This window comes from Pezoporus flaviventris, unplaced genomic scaffold (assembly GCF_033815535.1).
Source record: "Pezoporus flaviventris isolate CSIRO_AGI_PZ_B2104156 unplaced genomic scaffold, CSIRO_AGI_Pfla_v1 ptg000036l, whole genome shotgun sequence".
Lineage (NCBI taxonomy): Eukaryota > Metazoa > Chordata > Aves > Psittaciformes > Psittacidae > Pezoporus > Pezoporus flaviventris.
In genome coordinates, this window is record NW_026892584.1 from 14,168,308 (window position 1) to 14,195,364 (window position 27,057).

General features: G+C 41.0%; 1 protein-coding gene across 7 annotated transcripts in view; it reads right to left on the minus strand.

The window, feature by feature from the left end:
• The window catches only part of SMOC1 (SPARC related modular calcium binding 1), a 138,543-nt gene that overhangs the window by 36,897 nt on the left and 74,589 nt on the right, over positions 1-27,057 (minus strand). For 6 of the 7 annotated variants that reach the window (XM_061463249.1, XM_061463243.1, XM_061463248.1 and 3 more), the window contains exons 6-7: positions 14,195-14,284; positions 9,098-9,178 (exon numbers count right to left, since the gene is read on the minus strand). In XM_061463249.1, the coding sequence (XP_061319233.1) occupies positions 9,098-9,178; positions 14,195-14,284 (171 nt within the window). The remainder of the gene's footprint in view (positions 1-9,097; positions 9,179-14,194; positions 14,285-27,057) is intronic. The other variant, XM_061463244.1, reaches the window with a different exon arrangement.

The following is a 27,057-nucleotide window of genomic DNA, read 5'->3' on the forward strand; positions in this document are numbered from 1 at the left end:
CATTCGTTTTTCCCTATACTCTTTTCCCACTGCATGCTTGCCACACTGAGGAATACTATTCAATCAAATGAGAAGCCATAGGTATTTCCACTGGAGCCTTAACATTATTGGGAAACTATTTTCACTTGCACACCTGCTTTTAATAGGGCTTGGAAAAACCAGCACAGCAATTGTTGGAGAACTTGCCTACCTCTGACAGCTGGAGTATATGGGCACACTATTTTTACAGTATTTAAGGGCATAATTACAGGGCACTAAATAGAAAGCTTTTGAAAACTGACAGGCAGGTAGAAAGTATTTCAGACTGGTCTTCCTAAGTACAGTAACATTCTTTTCTTATGCTACTGCTGGTGAGCAAAAGGGGGGAAGAGAGACAGGTTTATAGTGTGACGAGTCTTTGCGAGTAATGACAGATCAGCTTTTTCCTGTAGTATTTAGTACTTTATGAGGAGGCAGAGGGAACTGCCTCCAACAGGAGTTCTAGCACTCACTCTTGGACATCTAGCTTGAGCCAGCTGTCTCGGGGCAAAACATGCTTCATCTTTGGAAGTTCAGTTTTGTAACATATGGGATTCAGACATCATCCATGAGACAGTGATACAGCTCCCACTTCATCAGTGTTATGAGACAGAGGTTAGCCCTTTTCCATGCAAGAGAAGGACAACAGAGTGATACTAGCTGAGATTAATGTTCTTCCCAGTAGGATTCTTCTGAATTGCAGGCTTACACAGGCTACAGTCCTTCCAGCTATGGGACCCCATGCATTCTTGGGGGGCCGAGCTCCATGAGAGAAGCTGCAGCTTTGTGTTATCAGAGCCTGTTCAATGAGCTTAAGCTGAAAGGGGAGATTGATGAGATGAGCAGGATCACAGACCTCCCTGCATTAATATAACTAGTGAAACCAAAGACACACCATTCATGCAGAGTGGGGGCAGCCAGCTTAACACATCCTCCTCCCTTAGGTGTTCCTCCCTCAAGTGACTGAATGCTTCCTTGCATTTTAAACATACTCCCACCTCTTTGCCTGGCTCTGAAGGTGGGCTCTCTGCCCAGCCTTCTTTCCTGGCTCTTCAGAGACAATCTTTGGGACCTTCTACCAAGAGATCTTTCTACCTGCTTACACACATTTTCAACAGCCTGAAAAGCATGAAGTTAAGACATCCAACTCACTGTTTCCCCTTGACAACTTTCTTATTTTGGTGGTCTGGCAAAATGCAAAAATGCAGTGACTATGAAGTGAAATGGAAAATGAGGATTGCAGATTTTACCCATGCTCCCTCCAAATATACATAGGACTCTTACAACACAGATCAAGGGTCTGATGACATCAGTTTTAAAGTAAAGAGAACACAGCATACAAAGAGGTTATAACGAGGCAGGTGCTGGTCTCTTTTCCAAAGTAACAAGTGGTAGGATGAGAGGAATGTCCTTGGGTTATTTAGCCTGGAGAAAAGGAGGCTCAGAGGAGACCTTAGCGCTCTGTACTGCTACCTGAAAGGAGGCTGTAGCAAGGCAGGTGCTGGTCTCTTCTCCCGGGTAACAAGTAATAGGATGAGGGGAAATGGCCTCAAGTTGCACCAGGGGAGGTTTAGACTGGATATTAGGAAGAATTTCTTCACCAAAAGTATTGCCAAGCATTGGAACAGGCTGCCCTGGGAAGTGGTGGAGTCACCATCCCTGGAGGTATTTAAAAGATATGTAGATATGGTGCTTAGGGACATGGTTTAGTGGTGGACTTGGCAGCATTAGATTAATGGTTGTACTCAATGACCTTAAGGGTCTTTTCCAAGCTAAATGATTATATGACTTTTTCCTCAAATGTCCCATGCTGCTACTCCAAAAGCCCTACTGATATTCCTGCAGGGTCTCACACATTTCCCTCCTTATCATCTATGCATTCCATCTCCAAAAGTTGCAAAAGCAGAGAAGCTCTTCACTGTAAGCCTGGTACCAGAAGGAAGCCTTCATGGGATGGGGAGGGTTTTTCAGCTGTTCTGGAATGCAGCTCTGCTCCCTCACAGGGGGTTTGGTTTCAGAAGAAGCCTAGGTCTAAACTTCCTGGAGGGAATCTAGGAGTGCAGATCAGCTCCTTCTTATATTTGTGTCACTTTGTCACTTTAGAAATGTTATAATCTTGCTTGTGCGGTTGACAGGAACACTTCAAGAGAAGCAGGAAGGTGAATCAATACATGTAGTCCAGCTGCAGGCATCAATGTATGTTCAAATAGACGTCTGAAGTGCAGATCCACATACAAGCCTGCGCTGAATGCCGCTATTACAGCAAGGAGCACTTTGCAGCTAAGGAGTAACTTCAGCAAATCAATGTAACCCCTCCAATATGAACCAGCTTCTGCTAAAAAGCAAACAAACTCAAAGTTGAACTCTCCACTCTCATTTGTACCTATATGTCCAGGTAATGTCTGGTGCTGGAGCTTATTTCTTTTCCATTCCCTTCTGAATCGGTGGTGGTTTTAAATGCAGTGTTGTTTTTCCCCTCCTTCTACCCCAGCTGCTTCTATCTTTGCCCCTCTCCTACTGCTCCCTGTCCACTTGCTTTAACTGGCAGCTGCAGAGCAGCAGTTATGGCTCTATGTCTAGAGTAATTTGTTTTCTTTCTTTGGGGGATAAGGAGGGGGGAGTGACTGAATTCTTTGGGAATGATTTATCACACAGCACTCAGGGGGAACTTCATTTATTTGCCTAGCTGCATACGTTTAACACCTATGGTTGCATGCCGATTATTATACAATGTTATTTTTCCCACTTGTATACTTTGCACCCTTTCATAGAGCAGATTAACTGGTCCCCAGTGGCATGTTATTTATGACTTTGTTTGCTGGCTGTCTAGGAAGGGTCCTGGTCCTAGATCCTTCCACTCTCCCTGCTTTTGCTCTCTCTTCTTCGCCACACCTGTTACACTGAGACTGTGGGAGAATCACACTTGGTCAGCCCATATATCATACCTTCTAAGAGCTTCAAGGAAAGAGGAACAGACAGAGGCCTCCCAAGCAGCAGGCAAGACAGGAAGGGGTGACTGAACCACAGATGGAGCCAGAGGGAAAGGAGGGATAGATAGAAAGTAAGGGAGAAACATCACATTTTGGCTTGCAAGGAAGCAGGAATTCAGCTGAGAAAAGCATAGAGATTTGCTGTGAAAATGTAATGGAATTAGTAAATTTTCATATCATACTCAACAGGGGCTTCTCTTGAGGTTGCTTCACTTGAGATCAAGCCAGAACCTAAATTAAAATTAATTCAAAACCAAACAAACTCTCACAAAAAGAACGCGTGGAAGAACTAATACAAGGGTCTCAAGATAAATAATTTTGGCAGGTGGGACAGTAAAGCAACAGATTTTAGCCCAATAGTTTTGACAGGTCACAGGAGCACTATGTTAGGATGCACTGACTCAAGATGCAGGACAAAAGCCAAGAAGGACACATTAATATAGGATAGTAGAAAAGTAGAAAAGGGAAAAGTTTTCTGACTCATCGGTGCCCTCCCACAAACTCTTGTTCTTGACATCATCACTGATGCATCTTTTTTCCATCTTCAGCTATGGGGAAGTTCAAAAGCCACTACTCTGAGGTCTTATGCCCAGAGGATACCGAAGCACCAAAATGTTCACCAAGGAGAACTGCAGTAGCATTAGGATGTCATTCCCAGGCACCAAAATTCTACAGTTACAATGCTACTGTAAAATCTTATTCAGATGTCACAAACCACAGTTGTGCCTGGCTGCCTCCCCTTCTCAACTGGCTTTTCTGCTCAAGCAGGATCAACTTGTGCTTCCACCCATCTCTTCCACTTGGTGTCCTAACACTAATTAGCCACAGATTTTGGGGAAGAGCCTACAGTAGACATTTGGACATTAACCTTAACACAATTGGCATGGAGAGACAGCCAGTCAGCTTGGAACAAGCACAATTACTTTAGACAGAAAGCAGGAAAAAAGTAGCAGGAGAAACAGAAGCCCATGGTCTCACATGTCTTTAAACGAGCTGGGGAATGCTGTATGCCAACAGCAGGACAAGACAGCTAAGGCTGAGAAGATGCGATAGACAGGTGAGAAACCGCCCCCATGTTTCCAAGGCACAATTAAATTTGCTCTGACTCCAAATAACTACACATTTAACACAAATGGGTACACTGTCTCCCCACTCTGGAGAACAATACAGGTATTCAAGCTCCTTGTGGGTTAGTCTTCACTACTAAAAAGGAAAAGTCCAAATAACAAATCAAACTTTTGTCTAACCTTAGCTATTTTTGGTAGAAAAGTAGCAAAAGTATCACACCAAAATTGCCATATTCCTTTTTAAGGGCAAATCAGCTGCCCCTGCCCTGTTATATGTTGGTTGGTCTCACCTGACTATCTGACTCAGGAGGAACTGAGGGGTTTCTTGCCGTAAAACTTAGGGAAAGAACACAGACAAACCAGAGAAGCCAGGTCCTGGTAGTACTCTTGATCTAATCACATCCCACCTCACTGTGCAGATCTCTGGAGACAAACTGCACCCAAGAGTACGTAGACCTCTTCTGGGGTGGATGGCAGGGTGTGCTTCTGCTTCTTGCAAAAGAATATATAGACATGGAGCTTTCAAGCTCTTTCTCCCTTTGACAATCCCTAAAGTTTGGGCACCAAACAAATTAAATTAACAAAAAGAAATATGAATTTACCACCATTCTTGTTCTCAAAGCTCATGTACAGTCATACTCTGTCCACTAAGAGCTCCTGACAGCAGAAAGCTCTATCACCAGAAAGCTATCATGAGATGCATGCATGATGCTTGGGTACCAGAGCTGAACAGAATAGGCCACATGGAGTTGGACCTCATTCAACAAGTAAGATTTTGAAATAAACAGCTATGGGATTTTTTATTTATTTTTTTTTTAATTAAGCACACACAAACCTGTCTTCAGCTGCTAATGCTAATGTATTACTCATTTTCCCTTTCAAATAACGTCATGTTCAAAACCCTAGTGACTGCAGAATGCTTACTTGTGGCTGCTACTGCTGGTTTCTCTAGAGCTGTTTATTTTTCCATGCATGAGCTCATTACATCACTCTGTGGTTTTCTTAAAGGTTGTCAGGGTAAGCTGGATACAGGCTGGAATCTCTTGCTAACTAAAACAAATCACTAAGTAGCACAAATGGATTTGGAGATAACCCAACTCTGGAAATGAGGAACAACCACAGATTCCTCAGGGGAGAGGGGATGCTCCCAAACAGGCAATCATTAGATTTATTTTATTGGAAGGGGGATACTTTATCAGGTATTTCCCTAGATTAAGAGCCGTAAAAAAGTAATCATTCAGGCTGTTGCAGGCTGGAATAGGCTGGGGAGAGGAGGTAGGAAAGTAGGAAGCTGAAAGAGTAAAAGCAGAATAAGACGACAGTTCCCAGCAATGTTGATTAGAGAATGGCCACTGTGAAGGTCCCATCTCTATCACCTCCTGCTCTGGCAGTGTTAAAAATAATTCACACATTACAGAGGGCAGTGCTAAATAACAGCCTTACTTTGGGGTATCCACGTATGTGCACACATGGGTATGCATGTTTGGGGAAGGTGAAAATCAATTCAAAACAAACAACAAAAAAGCTCCTGTCAAAAAATATTGTGTTGATCTAGACCTTTCACTTGCCCCAGAAAGAAAAACTGACTTTGGGGCTAAAGGCAGATGACTTAGTTTGTAAGTGTAGAAAAACAATCACTTCTCAGCTGCTCAACAGTCCAGATGTTAGAGCATGTTTGTATTTTGGTTCCTGCCTCTGACTGAGAAGATTTGAACCTGCATCTCACCCTAATGAGAAAGGGATCTAGTTGTCCCTTCATTTTTTAAGGTGGGCTGGTGAACACCACGAGCAATCCCTCCCAGCAATGCTGCTTTACTTAGCATAGAAAAATTCACTGGCAGAATGCCTGGAGAAATATAGATCCTCAGTCAAATGCTCTAATCACCAGGCTACAGTCATTCTGCTTTTCCTGATCCCCAGGCTTAATTAGCATTTACACATGCCAAGCAAAACATACCCACTCCAAAAGTGAGGACTGTTTAGGAGAACCTGTTCTGTTTGTTAATACTACACGGAATGTGGAACACTCAGATTTCAAATGCAGCTCCTTGGGCTCCAGGCTGCATATGTACCATGGAGTATCACCAGCTCTGAAATGGTCAGCTACCTGACTAACATCGACTAGAGACAATGACAGCAAATTACAGAGCCTATTTATATTCATATAGCAATTCTTAAATTCTCTTCGTGATTGATATAGTGATGATGCTAGCTTTCCAAGACATCCAGTGTCTGTGCTAATTAGAGAGCAGGACATGCCCTCTGACAGCAGTATCTGCTGAACTTCTCTTCACTGCAAAGGACAGGGCTATTTAACCACTGCAGGGAGGAGAGAGATCAGGGTTAAGTGTTACAGTATACAAACTCCAAGGAATAGGGCAGGCTTTCAAGAGCTCAAGACTAATGAAAAAGAACACAAATAAAAGAAGAGTTAGGCTGGATACTGCAAAAAGAAAAATCCTGGGATTAAGTTCAAACAGCAGAGCAGCTTTCTGTGGGAAGATGTGAAATCTTTATTGCCTAAGGCATTTATGCTACACTAGAAAATGCTGCTCTTCATACAGCACATTCACTAGCCCTAAGGCAGTAGATTAGATGATCCACTAGATCTTTTCTCTTCTCTAATTACAGTCATCCCAACTAAATTGTTGCAAGAAGATACCAGGCTGTATCTACCTCAAGACAGTAAGTGCAAGCTCAGAGTGACAATGTAGCTGAGGGAATACCAAACTCAAATATCCAATCTTGTGCTTGTAAAACTTACTTTAACCCTTGAAAAATAAACGAAAAATCAGAAATGTGCTGAGCATTAATATTTCAAGCTGACAACAGCCAAAAGCAATTAAAAACATCCCCCAATTTTGCATGCCTATTTCATGACAGCTCTTTCATCATCTTCAGCCAAGACAGACTTGAAGACATTTGAAGAACCCAATTCTAAATTATACTCATCCTCCCAACTCTTTATTGTTCAGTCTCACCCGCCCTATGTATATGACAAGGGATAAAAGGAATGAGAGACACCAAAGAAGGGTGCACTACTAGGCTTCACTGGTTGAAAAGAAACAGACTAAAGCAGTCCACACCTAATATCAGGTGAACCATAGCCCTAGACAGCATTTCTTGATATCAGTAATTTGGTGTAAAAAAAAGAAATGGCTGTTTATTTGTAAGGCCTAATGTGGAAACTGGGGGATACAATTTGCAACCCAGTCTCTTAATGAGATCATGCAGCAAATGAGTGTCTGTCACGGCAGTCAGTAAGGTCGGCCACACATCTCCTTTGAGATTACTGTAGAAACCACCTCATATGGAACTCCTGAATCTTCCAGAAGATCATTTCTTTTTGATTTGTAGCATGCACCCATAACAACCTTGATGGAATATCAGAACCAATTGGAAAAAAAAAAAAAAGTGGACAAAAGTAAACTCAGAAAAGGAACTGTTCAATAAACAAAATACCTGGCTTACATCAGGCAGCTTCATGACTAAACACCTGAACTAACCAACTGACTTTACAATGTGAAAGCCAGCCTGCTTTGGTACTGTCAAGCCAAGAAAGGGTGGGAGGCAGGCTCGCAAGTAAAAGACCCTCCTGCTCCCAAGTCCCTTTCCAGCTTCCTAGAACCCAAATCTAGGAACTCTTCCTTCCATCGCAGCTACCAGGTTTGCTGCATCAGAAAGAATGGTCTCCAAGATAGGTAGGACCCATTACATAAGATTTTAATATTAAACCATCACCTTCAATTGCACTATTGTCCCAGCAGCTTACAAAACATAAGCTGCATTTGCTCTACTGTGAAATACATCCTTAAAGAAGAACGCTGATAGACCTACAGTTTCTACATGAACCACCCTGCTACAAAAAATGTCAGGAAGTGAGGCAACAGAAGACTGTTGCTAAAACTGGGGTCTGGCCAATGATGGATGTGCTTCTGTGAAGAGCAATTCTACACTCTGCAGCAAAATATTCTCACCTAACCTAGCACTGATTTCACCCTGCAGTTGGGAAGGTTAAGGGTACTGCTGAGCACTATGAATGCTCTCTGGCTAATCCAGACATATCAGGTGCTGAAGTACTTCAAGCTATCCCAATTTATCTGTCTGGGGACTGGAGTTATTCCCAACAGCTGCTCTAGGCATATATTATTTCATGAAATATATGCAATAGTAGCAGCTCCTATTTAAACCTTAAAAGTAAACCCATGGCTTAAAGCAATTTTCTTCTTTTGATATTCCATCTACCTTTTTTCTTTCCCCCACTTTAGTTAAAATATATCAGATAGAAACCATCCTCATCAAGAATCCCTAACTTCCCTCTTCAGATTATTCCAGTTTCTAGTGATTTCAGTGACTCCACGCAGTTTCACCCTCATCTCCAACCTCAAGGTTTACATCTCACCTTCACATCCTCCTGCTGCCCCTGTTCCCACACATGGTCATGAATTTTTATTTGATGTTTTTTTATGCTCGGGTCTTCCCTTACCCACCCTATTACCCACAAAAATAATTTCAGCATTTACTTAGATCCAAACATAAATAACCTACTTGCAGTTGTGAAATAATCCAATCTTTTCTCCAGCAAAAAATATAACCCGCACAGAAGAATCTTGAAATTGCTAGAAAAGAAGCCCCTCTCTGTAATTTCTCAACTGCTCAGACCAAAACCACAGCTCAAAACTCAGAGCTAAATGCATCAGTTCGTACATCCATGAAAGACTGCTGAACAAACAGAATAAAGATGACAGCTGGCTGGGATGAATCAACAGATGAAGAAATCAGAGGTTCCCCCGATAGGGTTTGGGGAAACACAAACATCTCTCATTACACACTGATTGTGGCCTTCTGGACACAAAAAAAGGACACTCTCTGAAATTCTCTTACAGCCTGCACTTCAAACCCTGCAACACTGAAAAGCAGCAGGACAGGTACAATGAAAGAAGAGTGAAACAAGACAAGACTGTGAGGGACTGCAGCCTAGTTGAAAGAATTTTATTTTTTTTTTCTTCATTAGACCATTACCTGAATTCCTTATATTGGAGCTGTTCAATTTGGAATCTTTGATGACCAAGTGCTTAATCCAAAGGGTGGGTGCTGTGATTTCTGAAAGAGAAAAAATAACAGCCTTAAAAAACCTACAGCAACTAGTAAATATACATGGTTGTTACTCATAGAACGGTTTGGGTTAGAAGGGACCTTAAAGCTCATCTAGTTCCAACCCCCTGCCATGAGCAGAGACGCTTTCCACTAGACCAGGTTGCTCAAAGCCCCATCCAACCTGGCCTCAAACACTGCCAGGGATGGGGCAGCCACAGCTTCTCTGAGCAATCTGTGCCAGTGCCTCACCACCTTTGCAGTAAAGAATTTCTTCCTTATATCTAACCTAAATCTACACTCTTTCAGTTTAAAGCCATTACCCCTTGTCCTGTCACTACCTGCCCTTGTAAAAACTCCCTCCTTACCTTTCCTATAGGCCCCCTTTAGGTACCATAAGGCTGCTCTATGGTCTCCCTGAAGCCTTCTCTTTTCAAGGCTGAACAACACAAACTCAGCCTCTCTTCAAAGAAGACAAGATGTTTGCTACAATCATGCCTTAACTGATCCATCATCTTCATAGAGATTGGCTTATTCCTTAGTGAGGTCTTCCACCTCTTACGAAGCAACATTTGTTAATCTTCTACAAGGTTATCTCATTATCTTCCCATTCCAGACAGTACCTCCCCTCCACCCCCCACCTCTTAAGTTCTCAAGTCTAAGGCCTTTCCCCTTAAGTCTTACAGATCTCAAAGGTTATATTGTGTGCTATAGTATATATTGGTTTTCAGTATATACTGATTTAAAAAGTCAATTGAGACTTTAAATATAACCTTAACGGCGCAAGAAGAGCTGACCACAGTCAGTTCCCTAAAACAAGCAAGAATAAAATCTGAAGTAATAGGCAGAGAAATTAAGATATTTCTGGAAAGACATGAAAGGAAGTCTGTTAAAAAAACAAGTTCTGGTTAGAAAAGTGTATCTGATGCACTACAACCACGATATCCAAACATATATTTGCGGAAAAAAAGTGCTTAGAGCACCTCCTCTGAAGTGTTACTATCTACTTCAAAACACAGAACCTGCCCTAAGCTGCAGAAATGACACCAAATCAGCATTTGATTAGAACTGAACAAAGCAGTACTCAATACCATGGGCTAGAGCTCCTAAAGGAAAGGTTTTCCTAAAGAAAAACATTTTCAGAACTGGTATCTTCTGAAACTTTTTCAGTTTCCACAAGAGCATGCCTTAAATACTAGATCCTGCAGTTTGCCTTAAGTCCCTCTAAGAAGTTTTTATAAGGCTTTTCCTGCTCCTTTGTGACATTTACATGGATCTGATCTGCCAGGGAAAAGCTAGCTGACTACAAGAGAAACTGATTATACATTACAAAAGCATGAAGGAAAGTGAAAGGGAATTTTTCCTTCCTAAATGTTTTCAGCTACATTCATTATAGGCATTATTGAAATCATGTTCAGGGCATTTTTTCATATGGAAGTATAGGTTTGACATTGATATTCCAGCAGTAGTAAAAGCTTGCTTAACAAAGACTGCCTTATCTGAAGGTTCCACTACACTATTTTATCATCACTTAGTCATGATGCACTCCTATAAATATATATACCTATATACTTTGGGCCTTTTGAGGGAAGAACTATGTCAAATTAAACACTGGGTGAGAGGTAGAAAGGGGAGAAGCACAGAAGTAGAAAAAGTACATAAACCAAAAATGCAAGATCAAACTTCCTAAGTCTGGGGTGAAACTTAGCTCTGACTCTGCACTATACGGACTGGTTATGTCTACAGTGGAAAAAGGAGGGACAACCAAAGTCAAAGAGGCCAAAGAATTTTTGGAATACAGGTAAGCAACATAGACTCCTCTGAGCAACAGATCTGTGGAAAAAGTAGATTCCCACTGAGTTAAAAGGTAAAGTTTAGAAAAAAAGAAGATATTTGAAGTTATTCTTTAGGAAACAAAAAAACAACTTACAGATTGAAACTAAATGGAGGGTGTATGAAAAGAAAACAAAGCCTAGAAGTGCAGAAGGGAACGGAACTTTTTTAATTCAAAACTATAGCAAGGACCATTAATAAAATACTGCAAAGAAAAATCTTGTCTTAAGAGGAGATTCACTACAAACATCACCAAGATCTGCATTGTAATGAAGTGAAATAATTTTTAAAGAGATGGCTGCTTTATGATTCAAGCCTTGGACAGGAGAGTTTAAATTATCTGATATACATTATCTCTGGCACTGCTCTGTTATGCCTTCAGGGAGGATGGTAGGGAGTGGGAGGGGAAATTATATCTGAAATGTGAGTTTTCATTACCCTCTAATGTAGGTGAAAACATGAGAAAGGTGAACCTTCACCTTGGAGATGCTGACATCCAAGAGGTATCACATATTTCAGGGGCAGCTGAACGTATGTAATGCTCTTTGAAAAAATTTAGCCCCTTGTGGATTGAAAGTAGACACCCAAAAATGAAGCACAAAAAGAAATTCCACATTTTTATTGTCCATTCAAGTTTCTACCAGCTCCATCCTGGTTGCCTGACTTTGAATGCACAGGTTTTCAGAAGCCCAGCACGTCTCCAGCCCACTGAAATTAAATGGGATTTTGTCTTTAACTCCTTTGAACATCTAAATACCTGACATGTGGATGGACAACTGTTTCGTCCTTTTATGCCATCTGATGCGTCAGACACCAAGTACAAGCCATTCCTCAGGAAGACCTACCCAAGACACTGGGAGAGTATGCTACTCAAGTGCCGTGACATGTTTACTCAGATAGAATGAAGCGAATCTTTCAGGATGACACCCTGAAGCATCCAGTCCAACCTTCTGCTCCAGACAGGGTCAGCTATAAGAACAGACCAGGTTGCTCATGCCTTTAACTGGCACGGAAAGGAAGACAGAGTTTCACCTCTTCGAACAATCTGTTCCACTGCCTTCTTGTTCTCATGGTGACTAAGTTTTTCCTTATATCCTGTCCAACCATTTTGTTTCAATTTATGACTGTTGTCTCACATCGCACATTCCTGTGAAAATCCCCACTCCCTCTTCTTAATAAACTTCTCTGTAGATATTGGAAGGCTGGTATTAGGCCACTTTTAAGTCTTCCCCAGGCTATACACTTATGCTGTTCCTGATGTACCCACTTTAAGTCACTATTGAGGACAGTATGCTTAAAGGTAGTAGATTACACAAACTTTTGTTCAGACCCAGAATGGATTTTGTTGTGCTTATTGCTACAACCAACACTGAAAACTAGTGAGTCCTATTTAACTAACAGGGATGACAAAAATACAGAGTGACAAACTTAGCAGAGGTTATTCACTGGTGCATAGCTTAATCTGCCTGTCATATTCTCTTCTCCCAAGTCATGAGGGACACTGCTAAAACAACAGGAAGCCATTGCATTAGTCATTCTCTCTAGAAGTCTAGGAGATAAGGTCTTGCATAATATATTGCAAGATTTGTGAGAGGCAATCTTTCATCATACAGTTCAAGTCCATTTATCAGACTTGATTCCATTTACAAATCAATGCAAAGCTTTTTCATTGAAAACGTTTTTCACAGAAGATGACTTCTTTTCTGACTCTGCCTGTCACCAGAAGGGCCAGAAAAGATCTGTTCACGGCACCGTTTCTCAAGAACTTTGCCCAGTTCTATGTGAATGACCAAAATGTAAAGTCTCTCCTAAGAGGGAGCTTGCAAACAGGCTGTATTAACCAGATCAGCTCACTCCTGTGTTTTACTGGTGCATTCTTTCCTTTGAATATCTATGGGCACCCTCTCAGGGGAAAACTTAAAGACCAGAAGTTTGTGATTACAAACAGCAATTTAATACAACATCAGCTTGCTGCCAGGAGGAACTGTCTTTTGATATAAACAAGAGATAGCATGGCTTCAGTCTCCTTTGTTTATTTTAAAATGCTTTTTGCTCTGAGGGCTTTGCTTTGTTTCTCAAAGCTCACAAGAAGATTCTTACAAACCTACAGTCACTAAATGGAAGTGACAGGACTACAGCATCTTCCCATTAAATAAGCTTATTTTAGCAATAACCCCCCCCCACCCCATCACCTGTTTTTACAAGAAAGCAAGAGTAGGCAGCAGCACCACCTACTCTTGCTCAGTAGTCCCCATTTCTGACTTTGATCCAGTTTAAAAAAAGTTTCAAATACAACAGTCAGGTATGAAAAGTCATAGGTTTTCCTTCATTGCCTTCTGGTCCACAGATTCAGGTGGGTCACAAAGTGGTTCAAGCTGCAGCCCATAGCTTGACCATAATGGCTGTGGATTTAAAGATTTAGAAAACTTGCACTACTTCTAAGTAATATGCAAGGCATAAGCAGCCCATTCACTACCCAAGGACCACTACCCCCACTGGTATTTATTTTTGTATGTACAAAAGCCTCGAGCCCTCTGTGATGACAACCTTTTTATCCTTGTTTCAAGGCTTTCAATGGACTAACATCCAATATTCCTTTTCCAAAGTTATACAATCACAAGATCAGCTCATTTGAGAAGGAAACTGCCTTGGTGGGCCGTGAATTAAGTGGGCCCAAGATACTGACTTCATTTGCTTAAATAGTATGCGCGTCAATAAAAGTAATTGTTAAATAAAGAAACCTCCCAGCAATTTTCTTCCAACTCAGTATTCACAAGCTGTGGTTTAGCACTGCCCTCCCTTTTGTGAAGCTGTAATGCACTGCAGAGGTTATGAAACTCCCAGCACTGGTATCATGAGGGTGGAGAGAACAAGGGAATATGGACAGTCTAGGAAAGTTGCCATGTCTGACTTGATGAACATTTTTTTTTTGCTGTGACACCTTTTCCTCCAAGGTTACCTCAGGAATCTCATCAACTGGTGTTATTGTTGGATTCCAGGGAAGAGGGGAGGATGTAAAAGGATTAGGGAAAATGCCTCAGGTCCCAAGGGCACTGTGAAATTTGGATAACTTACGAGATTCACTGGCTTTTCTGCTTTGCAGGATAAAGAAAGCATTTGAGCCATAAATCCTCAGGAAAAGGGAGAGGGAAGTAGCTTTTTTGTTATTAGTATTTTGAGGGATGTTCTTACCTTCTCCATCAAAAATCGGCTGGGTTTCCATGGTAGGTGTTGGCTTCGAACCGTCATCTGAATTGAGGGTTAAAAAGAATCGAAAAGAAACTACCATTATTGAGGTAAATACTATCTACTCTCCAGTACTGTTGAATGATTGGGATTTGTACATGGCCCGGCCAAGTCCAGAAGAGAGAGAAGACAGAAAGAATACAGTTTATACTAACAGCAGTAACATTTTACATAGCAAGCATGCATCAAGCAATATCCTTGCACTTAGAAGAAGCCCCCCGCTCTTCCTCCCCTCTCCCTCCCCAAACCATCGGTGCTCATAACCTGGCACTTTCCCCTTGTTGCACTCATCACGCAATCACCTTTTTAGTTTCAGGTCATACATCCTACACAGGTCATTTCCTGAGATAACAGAAGTCTGGAGATTGCTGCCCCATTGTGTATTTCTCCTTATTCTTTTTGTTCAAAAGAAAACCTCTTCTTCTGTAACTTACCTGCGCAGAACCTGGCACCAGCATTCACTGCAGAGCTGTTAGAAAGGGATGGTCAATCGCAAATCTTTTTTCTCACAATGCCTGCATCAAGGCATTCACTAATTGCAATGCTGTGGCAATGTCTTCTAATAGCAAAATCGTGGAAAAAGAGCTTTTCTCTCATTCATATGTGAGAGCACTCCATGTCTTCTGACCACAAGTCTTTCATAATTAAAAGTTTAAACCAGAGGAGGATTCCATAGGAACTATAAATCTCAATATTTAGACATGGACCACAGGGAAAAGTGTTTAGTTTACACTCTGTTCGGCTTTGTTCGCCTGTTCATTGTATTATCTACTGCCCCAGCTTGGATTCAGACTGAGCCTAATTTCCTTCACACTCAGAGGGATCTGAATTTCAATCCCTAACTTGGAGCATCTTTACACAGCACTTGAACAGTGGCATAATGTTAAGTGAGGCAAAACTTTTGCCTGGGGGCAAGCTAAGCTGGAAGAAACTGCAAAGGAAGATCTTTGTTACATTGCAAAATTAGAAAATAAAATAGTGGCAGCATGTAAACTAAGATGAGATTAGCCTAGAATTGCCTTTTTTCCCCCTTGTTTGAATACAGTGACTTTTAAAACTTACAGTTTGTTACAACTGCTTTTTGCATATGTTATGGACAAAGGTAACACTAGACAGCAAAGTGGGCAGTAACCTAAAATGCAAAGTTACACAGCAAAAATCAGTTGGAGGGAGGAGTCCATGACAGAAAAGCCAAGCTTCCCACCATCTCCATGGCTATCAGATGCACACGGCAGTCAAAATTTGGAGGAAAGGTGCATAGGCCAGCCCCTCCTAGAGGTAGCAATAACTGCCTTCAGCCTTCCCTTATATTAGTTCCAATTACAAAAGTATGAGACCATTAGAAGGGGGAAAGAAGGGCAGAGATGGAAAACAGAGGCATGTAGACTATTTTATACACACATACCTGCATTTGCAGTTTTATAAAGTGAGAAAAGCCTAAACACCTCTTCCACAGATCATTAATTTTATGCATTTCCACAGCAGGTAATCTAATTCACAGAAAGCAAAAGTGTGCTGGTAATTCAATTTCAACCTCAGAGAGCCACTGAAGTAAAGGAGGTTGACAGAAACAAGCAAGACACACTCTGTTGTCATTTTCCCCTCTTCCTCACTGCATTTGAGTTTATGCTTAACTGCAAGGAAACAAACAAAATTTGGAAGAGAAAATACTTACCATTTCCCAGTCAAATCATGTTCAGAGTTTTCCTGTTACTGGGTATTACCAGTAACATGGATAAGCAGTACTTTTCTTTAAAAGTTAGAACAACTGATTTCTCAGGAATAAAAAAAAAAAAATCAATCCCCAATTCTGCTTAATTTACAAGAATGAAGATTTTGCCCTTTAAAGAAATCTTTGAATAAAAGCTGTTGGTTTTTTGTTGTTGGTTTGTTTTGGTTTTTTTTTGTCAAAATGGGTTGCTCTGCTTCTGCAAGATCCCAGAAACCACAGCTAAGGCTTGTTATTTGTTTAGGATGACACTTCACACTGTAATGAAGCAGCGAGCAGTATGTAATCAGCATGGTTGGCTTTACAGATTGAGAAACCAACCCAAAACTGCAAAAGGTACTTATAGAACAACTGGAAAGGTGACTAATTCTGAAGTTACACAAAATAGGAAGAGACCTGGCATAAAAAAATTACCAGTGTGATAATAAGTTTATTCATATTGTTCTGATGAATGCTTCTCCACCAAGTAATTACAGAATTGCTTTTCAGATTTAAAGCAGCAACCCAGAAGCCAACAATGGAGAAAATTAGAAGTGGATGTAAGCCACAGCACTTTATCCAAACCATTATGTGAAATCTGGCAGAACTTGGAATGCTTCAGGTTCAGGAGGTTTCTTTTAGTCTCGTGTGTGTGCGTGTGTGGGTGTGGGTGTGTGTGTGTGAAGAACAGAGGCAGTAAGCAATTATAATTTGTGAAATACATTTTTCCTAAAGAGAAATACATTTTTCCTAAAGAGAGTCTTATAGCAGTTTTTGTACAAAGTTAGCCATTAAGCTACTGAAGACTATTAAACAGTGACAGAATAAATGCAGCAAATAGACAAAAATACCAAACTAACCTTTGAACTGAGGGGTCTGTTTAAGATAACCTCAATAAAACAGCTCTGTGAACTACACAATCATTTCCTCACTGGGTTACTAAGGCCAAATTGTCACTAAGTCCACACTGTAGCAGCACCCAGTACAGTATTAAGGGCTTTGCAAATAGAGGGAAGTATAATTACTCCCCTGTTGTTCAAGTTAGTACAGTTCTTTCATCACACATACAAGAAAAAAAAACAAAAAAACACAATAGGCAAGAGCCCTGTAATTACACTCACCATATTTCAAAAATCAAAAGCCAGGGATATTTCTGATTATTTTTTTAAAGGTCATGAAATAGTCAAATAAAAGACAAAAATTGCACTTTATTAAGAACACCATGCTCACTTCCCAGCTGCCAGCTTCTTATTCTGAAACTACCAAATCTATTTCTTAAATTGGAGGATTCTCAGTAGGTCTCAGTGTTTCAAAGTAGCTTATGGCAAAAGTTTCACTGCCATTCCCTTTGGGCAGAAGAATAACCCTAATACTTGTCTCCCCTCATTTAATTTTCCCTCTCACTCCATACACCGTTCATCACACTGAACATTTGTTCCACTGGCCTGTTTGCTCCTGGTAAACAAGGAATAACTTATTCCTTAAATAACTATTTTACATACTTGAAAGTTTTGAACAAACAGTTTGTATTCCTTAAAAAAGCATTTTAACATAGAACAGAAAACCAAGCTATTTCAGAGACCTGGGGTCTCCTGTAATATTATGAGATGTACAGGATAGTGTTACTTTGGAGCCTAAGGTATGAAGTATGCTCATTAGATATAATTTATTCTTTTCTTCAAAAACTATTAAATTCCATGCTTTCAAAAAAGGCATGTAACTGTAATAGTTCTTCATGCAGAGCATGTCACAGAGGGATCAAAGAGGTCAAGTAACTGCTTCTCTAATCCCTCTAGATGGCAATGCCTTCAGATCAGGAACTCACACTGCAGAACCATCAAAGAGAATATCCTTGGTTGCAGAATATTCTCAGAGCCTTGATGAAAAGTGCATTGGCATGCTTCTCTACCATGTTTTACAGACCATCATGAATATCCACTTTCTTTTTCCAAGACAGCCACTGAATGCAGACAGCATCACCCAACAGAATACCTTGAGAGTATATATACCCAACGGGACATCATTTTAAAGACAAAAAACTCCTCTCCAGTAATCCTTCTTTTCCCAGGGCACACTCATAAAACTTAAACCGATTTTTCTGTCTCAACTAGTTTTAACTTAAAAATTGCATTTTTATCTTATCACTAGTAAGAGTGAAACAGGCAGGTCCAAACAATGTTTCCTAAGCCATTTTCACATGAAGATACCGTGGCTGTGAACCAGACGCCCACTTGCACTACTACTGTCAGAGGCAATGTTTTTTGTTGCATTAGCATGACAATAACTCAGAACAGGAACAATTACTCACACATTCAGATCAACTGCTAGTGAGGGCAAGGACTTCCTAATTCACCCCTAGGACTTCCCCCCCATAGTCTTACAGAATATCTAGCAAGCATCCACACCTGGAACGACTATAGCGTATACTCGGGTTGACAGACAAGGAGATTCAGTTCACGTGGAAGACAACTGTTAAAGTGATTTTTCACTTGAACAACAGGCACCGAGGTCATGAGCAACTTGAGTTGTCAGGAGAAAAGTAAACTCCCTGACACTGAAAAAGCACAAATTACTATGGAAAAGAATATGAAGTAACTGCCTGCTACTCTTGAGTCACTGTTCTTGCCTCAAGCCACCTAAAGGAAGCTGGAGAAAGGGAAAAAGTTACATGATAGAAATAACCTCCCATATCACATATAGCCAAGAAAATATATCCACTGCAGAAGTCATCTATATACTTGTATCACCATGTTAACAGACCAAGATGTGTATGTTTTCTAAGCAACCTCAACCTTCAGTACATCACTTTTGTGTTTTCGTTAGAACCCATGAGACACTCTGTAAACATTTATAGAATCATAGAATAGTTAGGGTTGGAAAGGACCTTAAGATCATCTAGTTCCACCCCCCCTGCCAAGGGTAGGGACACCTCACACTAAACCATTTCTACCATTTTATAGTGTGCTAGTGCTTATGCACTCAACCATCCAGGCCTTGCGTATAATCTAGTCTTTTTTGTAAGCCTACAGCTTGAACATCAATGGTTCCCAGACTTTGAGTCAGCCTGATAGAATAACAAGATGGAAATTATAAGTGCATAGCTCTGCCTTGGGAGGAGGCAACCTTTTTCCAGTGTCAAGTGATTCTTTCACTTACCATCATCTGGTTTGGGGTGAGCCATTACTGAGCATAGCTCAAGCTAAATAGGCAACTTAGAGCACAGACAGCCAGGACAGAGAGTGAATTCTCAACTTGTCCTGTTCTATGCAGCACAGACCACCTTTAGTGGGTCTGTCAAACCAACAGGAAGGGAGAATAGTTCTTCCTAGGCTTAAGCACTCCTTAGGGACTTAAGTCATATGTACACCTTTTTGTGACTTTAGTAACCACTCAGATGCAGCAAAGACCTGTCAGGTCAGCTCAAGCTCCCTGTATCTGTGCAGTTCAAATACAATTTTACAACATTGACATTTCTGTGTATTACCCCCAGGCTTGGGGGTATTGTTTAAAGTATAAAAAAAAAAGACAACAAAACCTGCGCTGCACTACATGGGGTCTTACACAAACATACATGTTTATTCCAGCAACTTTTATGCACAGACATATATTGCCAACATTAATGGAGAAAGTTAGCATTCATGCCAAAAAAAAATTGAAATTCTTACAATCCAGCCAAATCAAGATAATTTCTTGCCAAGCAGCTGAAATTGAAATGCACCAGTGCAGATAGACTTCCCTGCCAGGTTTTCACACCCCTTTCCACAGAACCATAGAATCATTTAGGTTGGAAAAGACCTTTGAGATCATCAAGCCCAACCATGTCTATGCATGGAGATCCCACAGCTGTTAAGGAAAACCCCAACTTTTTAAACCAAATCAGCAAAAACGAGTTTTCACTCTTTATTGCCTTCCTTTTAAGAAACAGCAATAATGTGATCCCTTTGGCTATAACAGCCCACAAATACTTGGACACGGATCAAAATACAGAAAAGTTTTGCTTAAAAAGGTGAAAATATGCCCAAGTGCTGAACATGAAAGAGCTCTGTATGGCTTAAGCAGCTCTTAACTGCAAAGGCTGACTTGCGCTGTCACTGCAGTGATTCTTCCCTTCCTACATCAATTATTTTGTACACCATACAGACACAGGCACTGTTTACTTCAACACTGCATTTCAGGCATCACCCAGATAGGATAAGGAGTCTTCCCCCTCTCCTTCAGGAAGGCATTAGTTCCCCCCCTTTCTTCTCACATCTCCCTCGCAGGTGCATCAACATGAAAAAAGCCACTCAGGCCCCAAGTACTTTGTGGTCCAATGTAGTCAGTGCATTTGTATGGCAGCTCAATTCTTTTCCCTGTAAGAAAGCCTATCCCACGCACAGACAGCTGGAAGTAACTCTGACCCCCATGACACAATTCAAAGCCTCCTCTGTTTGGCTTTTTGATTCCTGATTGACACATTCACTGCCAGGCGGAGATAAATGCTGCTGGGAGGATAATGTTGATCTGCTCTGACTATTCTTGTGAAGGACTTTTTCAGAATAATAAACAAAAAACATTGGTGCGCTTAAATGTCTGAATAAAACTGAAGATAGACAGAGAGGGGACCGAGTGCTTTACAGAGGCTGGCAAGTCGATTGAAGAGTTAATTGTCTGGGTGTACAATGAGTTTATTCTGACTGCAAACAAAGAGCTCCCTCTTCCTGGGCCTGGTCCTTCAAAAGCAAATGTGTCAAAAGGGCTCTGAAGCAGCACTCCGTATTAATAGCAATGCTCTAGTCTCTGGGATTCCATGTTTTTAAAACTGTTGAATCCCAAGATTCAGATAGGCTCTCTCTAAAATCCAAAGTCCTCATTTACTGCTTAAGTTCTCCAGATACTTCTACAGCAATTAGCCAAAACAAATCTGCCCTCTAACTTCTCATTTTTGCAGCTTTCAAACAGCTTCTTTTGAAAAACAGAGGCACAGCAAGATACTACCCTTCAGACACAAAGCTCTTCCCCAAAATGAGATCCAGTTTTATATTATTTCCATTATGTATCATTTAAAAGGAGTCAGTTTAACAAAAAAAGTGGCCCTGAAAGTCTCATACTTGGGAAGATACATCTGGACCTGCATTTCAGAACTATAATAGGTCAAACCAACACAATGTCCAAACACGCCCCCTGCCTCTGGGAAAGTTCAGATCCAGATTCAGATTTGAACTTTGCAGGTTGAACCAAGCCCTATGGTAATTACCACTTAAATACCTGACTCACTTCTGTAAGTTATGCAAACCTTTCTGGGAAGAACAAAAAAATTCTTCCTAATTCTGCTGCATGGAGGATAATGCAGCTGAAAACTAAACCATTATACTTCAACACTTTGATGGCAAAACTCATGGATTTTAGTGCCAGTGCAGACAGACATTCATGTTATTCTAGGAACAAGCAGATTCATCCATGAAGGCTCAGAGAATTAAGCTGGGCTGGTTGCAAGCTTTCTAGTGATGCAAATTTGCTTCAGTACTTTTGAAAAGTTGTTGCTTTAACCCACTCCTAGAAATATAGCATTCCAAAGAATATTTTTCCTCAGGTATGCAGGCATGCTTCCAAGCAGAAGACAAAGCAAAAACCTTAAAATAATTAAATCCAGCATTTAAAGCACTCACCTAATTCAAACTTGAAGCTTGCCCATCGCTCTCCCCTTTCTCAAGCTAAGATCCCAACTACAGTGCTGTCAACTAATCTGGGAGGACAGCAGGGAGCCACAAGTTCATGTGGTCTTTTCTGTTCTAGTGAGTAATAAATGAGGGGTTCAAAACCATGAGACCTGTGAAATAAGATTTCTTGGTTTTCATCCAGTTTCTCTCTAAATTGTGAAGAGCAAACAGCAGTCAACCAATTTTGTAGACTTCGACAAGAAGCAGCAGTATCTCTCAAGCAGCCTGAATAGAGAACTAATTCAGAACAAGGAACCTGCACACTAGAACTTAACTAGAATTTTCAGTTCATTTTGGGGCCAAAGTCTAACACAGAGATCTTTTCTTTCAAAGGAATTTGCCTGTAAGAGATGAGTAGAGAACCACCAGATGATCAGATTTCAGACTGGTTAATAGAGCACTTCTAAGGTCAAATACAATGAAGCCTGGGTGGAGAAGATTCATCATTCTGCATAGGTTTACCTTATGCAGTTTTACAGTTTTCAGACGCACAGCCAAATTCCTACATAAAAAGCAAAACAGGTCTCTTCAAAGATTTCAAAGTAATGGGAAAATAAACACCAAAGGCCAGATTTGAACTTTATCTGCTGAAAAGGAGGAATGGGTAATAAAGGTCAAGCTAGTTTGAGACCATCTCCAGTTTAAAGTTGCACAAAAAGCTTTATTTTGATCAATATGGAATCTCTCTCGAGCTGTGAAGGCATTGTCCCCCTGCCATCTTCAGGGACTTGCTATTCCCACCCTCCCTCAACACTCCCTGAAGTAGCTTCATTTGTGAAGCTACACCAAAATCATATGGCATCGTATTATTTAGAAATACACCCTGCAATCATCAACCAGAAGAAAAAAAAAATTAAAAAGTTAAAAAAAAACAAACCTGCTTAACATCTATTCAAAGACTCTTCAGGGAGCTGCTAAGACGCAAGTCATATATACTTTTGTTAATCTACCATTTCCATTGTATCAGATTTGACCATTTCTCCCTTTGAGCTCAGTTCCTCCCCTCCCTCCTCCTTCCCTACGAGGCAAAGTTTTGTAATTCTTTGGAAGAAGGCAGTGTTTTCCTGGTATTGCTGCATCTTTTCTGTCCTGCTGCTGTTCCTGCCATCCTGCTGAGATAATAATCAAAAAAGTAATTTCTTAACGACTGTATAAACAATGCAATACTTTTATCTTGAAAAACAGGCATATTCCCGATGCCATGGTGTCAGAACTCATCCTACTTTGTATTGTCCATATACCTCATGAAATCAGCTAGGCAGCAGCAGGGACTAAAATCCCTCTTTGACCTAGAGTGCATTGTTCCCACTGTACAGCTTGCCTAGAAATGCTACATGTAAATGCATGACGTTTACATGTAAACCGTTTACATCACAGCAGATAATTTCAGAACATAGTATTCTGCAGCACAAACTGCGATCCCATCCTCACCAGCCACGTAAGCACGGTAAAAAAGACTAATTCAACTGCTTTTGAGGAGTGGGAAGTGGAGCAAAGGACGGAGGTTTGACCAGGTTCTGCTTTGGTCATCTCTTAGGTTTTCAGACAGGATTGCAGCTTGCCTGTCATAGCCGATAGATGTTTCACAGCTTCTAGCAATCTTCCACATAGCTAAAGACAAGAACCTGCAACCATCACTGAGCATGGCTATTTTCTTCACATTCCAGCAGCAATTTCAGTGTCATGAAAAGATCTGCTACAACACCACACTGGAAGGCTATCGGCCTACCTTCAAACATAAAGAACTAACACAGGCTGCAGAAAGAGGCTCCCTACAGAAGTAGTAATTTTTTCATTCAGCTACATACTTACCTGGCCTTCAAAAGTCTACTGTTATTCCCCTACTGATACACACACCCAAGAAGATATGCAGGAATAGCTAAAAGAACCAATGGAACTGAATGGCTTTTGGGACTGGTCGCGACACATAGCAACAAACACTACCTGTTAGCAAAAACCATGTCTATCTGAAGCATGCTGAAGAATTGTGATATATTTCCCAATGGGCAAAGGTAGCTGGCTGTGGGGATGGCATTCAGTTTCAAAACTGAGTCTCCAAGGCTCATTTTGACCAGCAGACACCTTCATGGGTCAACTGGTGTAGAAAAGACTTGCTATGGTAAATTATATGGCTGTAAATCCAGCACTTTTTCTCTAAACAAAAGGACCAAGGTAATGAAGAGGAGAGGAAGAATGGGAATAACCTTATTCTTCAGGGAGATGAACAGTTGAAAGGAAAATAGCTGTAATAAAAAAGAATTAGACCCTGCATCTATGTAACAGAAGTTGTATCCAAGTGCATATCAATATGGGCTACAACCATATTATTTGTGGAAAAGGTCATGCTAAACCACAGAAGGGATGTCAGGCCATCTTGTCCTAAGAATGGGACACCGTCCACAGTAATAAGGGGAGAAAAGGGAGGTGTGCCAGAAGAGGCAGTGTGGTACATGGCTGCTCCAGACAATCCTGGCACTACTCTTCACAGGGGAAGTGGAGAGCACAGACAGAACACACAAAAACATATCAGTAATAAGGGCTGAGAAAATCACAGTCCCCCTTCAGCAAGAGCTGGAGTACACACTATTTAGGAACGTTGTTAGTTTGTTGTTTGTTGTTTTTCTCCTTTTTTTTTTTTCTCCAGAGCAGAAACACCTCCAAAGTGCCAGCGTTACTTAGCACCATGGAGTGAGTGATAGATCAAGAGGTTGGTGATAGCCAGCACTAAGAAAGTTTAAAAATAGACTGAAGGAGGAAAAGTGGAGGAAGAGAGGCTTACATTTTTATGGCTTCCTAGACTAGAATAATACATTTCTATCTCACCCTGTAAGCACCAGAAGTATGATAGATACTGCAGGATTCTAGACCTCAGTATCTTAATTTTGAACTTCTTCCATTTGGTTCACTGCCTTGAGTAACAACTGAAATAAAACAGGAACAAAAAGGTTTCCGCACAAAGAAATATTTCACTTAATATGTGATGTCTCACAGCAAGATTTTAGCACTTGACATTGCCCCGGACTTTGAGAGAAGTTTGCAGAAAGCTCTATAGTGCTGTCAACAGCTGCCTGATCACTGCTGGCAAAAGCAACAACTATCTTATAATTGTTTAGTTTAGCCTCACTGGTTTGATTTTACCTACTGTATATCACATCATCTTTCAGGAGCCCCTGCTTTGATGTGAAGTATTCTCTGTTCCCCCCAACATACAAACACACCCTCCTTGACTACCTCTTCTGAGTGGCTTCACAGAGTCCACAATCAACTCCACCTTGCCACTTACAGGCTGCGTAAGAGGCCAGATACCTGCAGCTGCTGAAAGGGAAGAACAATCTGAAAAGCCCACAAGGACATTGTGATTCTGATCATTGGCTGCTTTGCTGAATGAGTTAAAAAATTAACGATTGTTATGCAAGCTTCATACAAATAACGATCTTTGGGAACATTTTAGAAGCTACCTGAAATATACAGTGGCCTGGGGCAAGGGGCATGAAGGGTGTGACTGGAATCTCATTCTCTCTTCTCTCTCTCCCCAACATCACACACCTTCCCTTTCACTCCTCTCTTTCCAGCTCTGGCATCTTCAAGGTAAAGACTCTATAAATTCCCTCACGTCTTCAAGGAATACGGCCTGTAAGTGGGAGGTGGAGATGACAGCAAATTTCCCAGACCAATGGCCATTTGAAATTCAGACATATGGCTGAAGCCCTACAGCTGCATGTGTTAATTACCACACGTGTCCCCTGTAAAGCAGTCTGTTAAACACAAAAAGAAAACGGAAGAGAAAAAAGCTGTTCCAAGGGATTAAGTAAATACTCTAAATTTTTGACCCCGCTCCCCCAGACACATGCCCATGTATAAGAACACAAGCTCACTCCCTTTCTCCCGACACCTGCATGCTGAGGAAGCACAAGAACCCTTCCATCTTTAGACATGTGCACTGAACCCATCTCAAAGTGTGCTTTCCCCCTTCCAGCTCCCCCTTCTCAGGCTCTTCTCTCACCAGCCCCTCTCTCCCTTTCTCCTTTAGAGGACTAATTCCTGGCTGACAACCAGACTAGTCTTAGGCTTACAATACTCCTTTTCATTTCCTCGCAGGCAAAGAGAATGGACACCTTGGTGCTGTGCCTGTATTGCATGTGTGCAAATGATGGAAAGGGGAAAAAACCTACATACACATTTTATTCACTGCTTGTTTCCACAGGTTTTTTTCTCTCCCAGGATCACTAAGAGTAGAGGTTCAGAGGTTTGGTGAGTGAGCACAAATCTGCTCTCTAAATATATTGCCCCAGCTGGTTCACCCCGGGATCTGATTTTAGACCAAAAGAGCTTTTTTATCTGATTATGAAACTGAAGGAATGGCTTTTCTGTATGAGGGAAGGAACGGAGAATAATGGCAGGAGGCAGACAGGCAGGGTAACCGAGTTGCGCTGAAAGGATGTCCAAAGGATTTAACATGCTTCAGAAGGAAATCTCTATGTATGGAACAAAGCATGTCTCAGAAAGGCACATGGGGTACAAGTGACACCACACTCTCAAAATTAAAAAAAAAAATAAAAATACAAATTTTAAGAGGAGGAAGGTCATTCCTCAAAGTCATTCTGCCAGACATCTACAGCTCAACTGTTCAAAATGAGCCCAAGACCTTCAGAACTATCATCATTTAAAGGCATATTTGTGAGCAGTCAAGAATGTATTTGAACAGTCAAGATAAAGTCTGTCAAATACTTACACTTACTTACTTACACTTGAGAATTGCTTTGCTGCAGCACCTATATGTCCCATCAGAATCTAAGCTCCAAGCGGACCAGAGTGACATGTAATAAAAGACATCAACACAGCCCAAAGAAATTCAGTCTGTTGGTAAGACTTCTTCCATCCCTAGACTTTATCAAAGCATTTTGCAACACATATCTCTTTCTATCAACATAAAACAAAATCCCAGATGAATGCATGAAGGGAAGCTATCATTCCAGCTAGATCTTTTCGAAAGAAGCTTTAATTCCCAAAGGTGCCATCTCCGAAACTTGAACAAACATTGTGGTTACCTCTCCAGTTTCCCCTATTTTGTTTACAAGCACACATGCTCTGCATGCATTCAAGCTTTCCCATCACAGTTTCATAGTTTCTTTCTCTTACAGAGAAACATTGGCAAAGGAGTTGAAAGAAAAGTTCTTGCAGTCCCCCAGCTGAACCCCCGCACTCACAACAAAATACATTTGCTCGTAGATTACATTGATTAAGGTTCAGATGTCTAGATTCTTCTACAGGACATGAATACTCAAACAAAATAGGTTCACGTTAGGCTGATACAAGCAAAAAACTTCTAGCTTCACTTACCTACAAACCCTGCAATTTCTCCAATTTATCGTCAGGTTTATTTTTAAGAAACAGCTATAGAA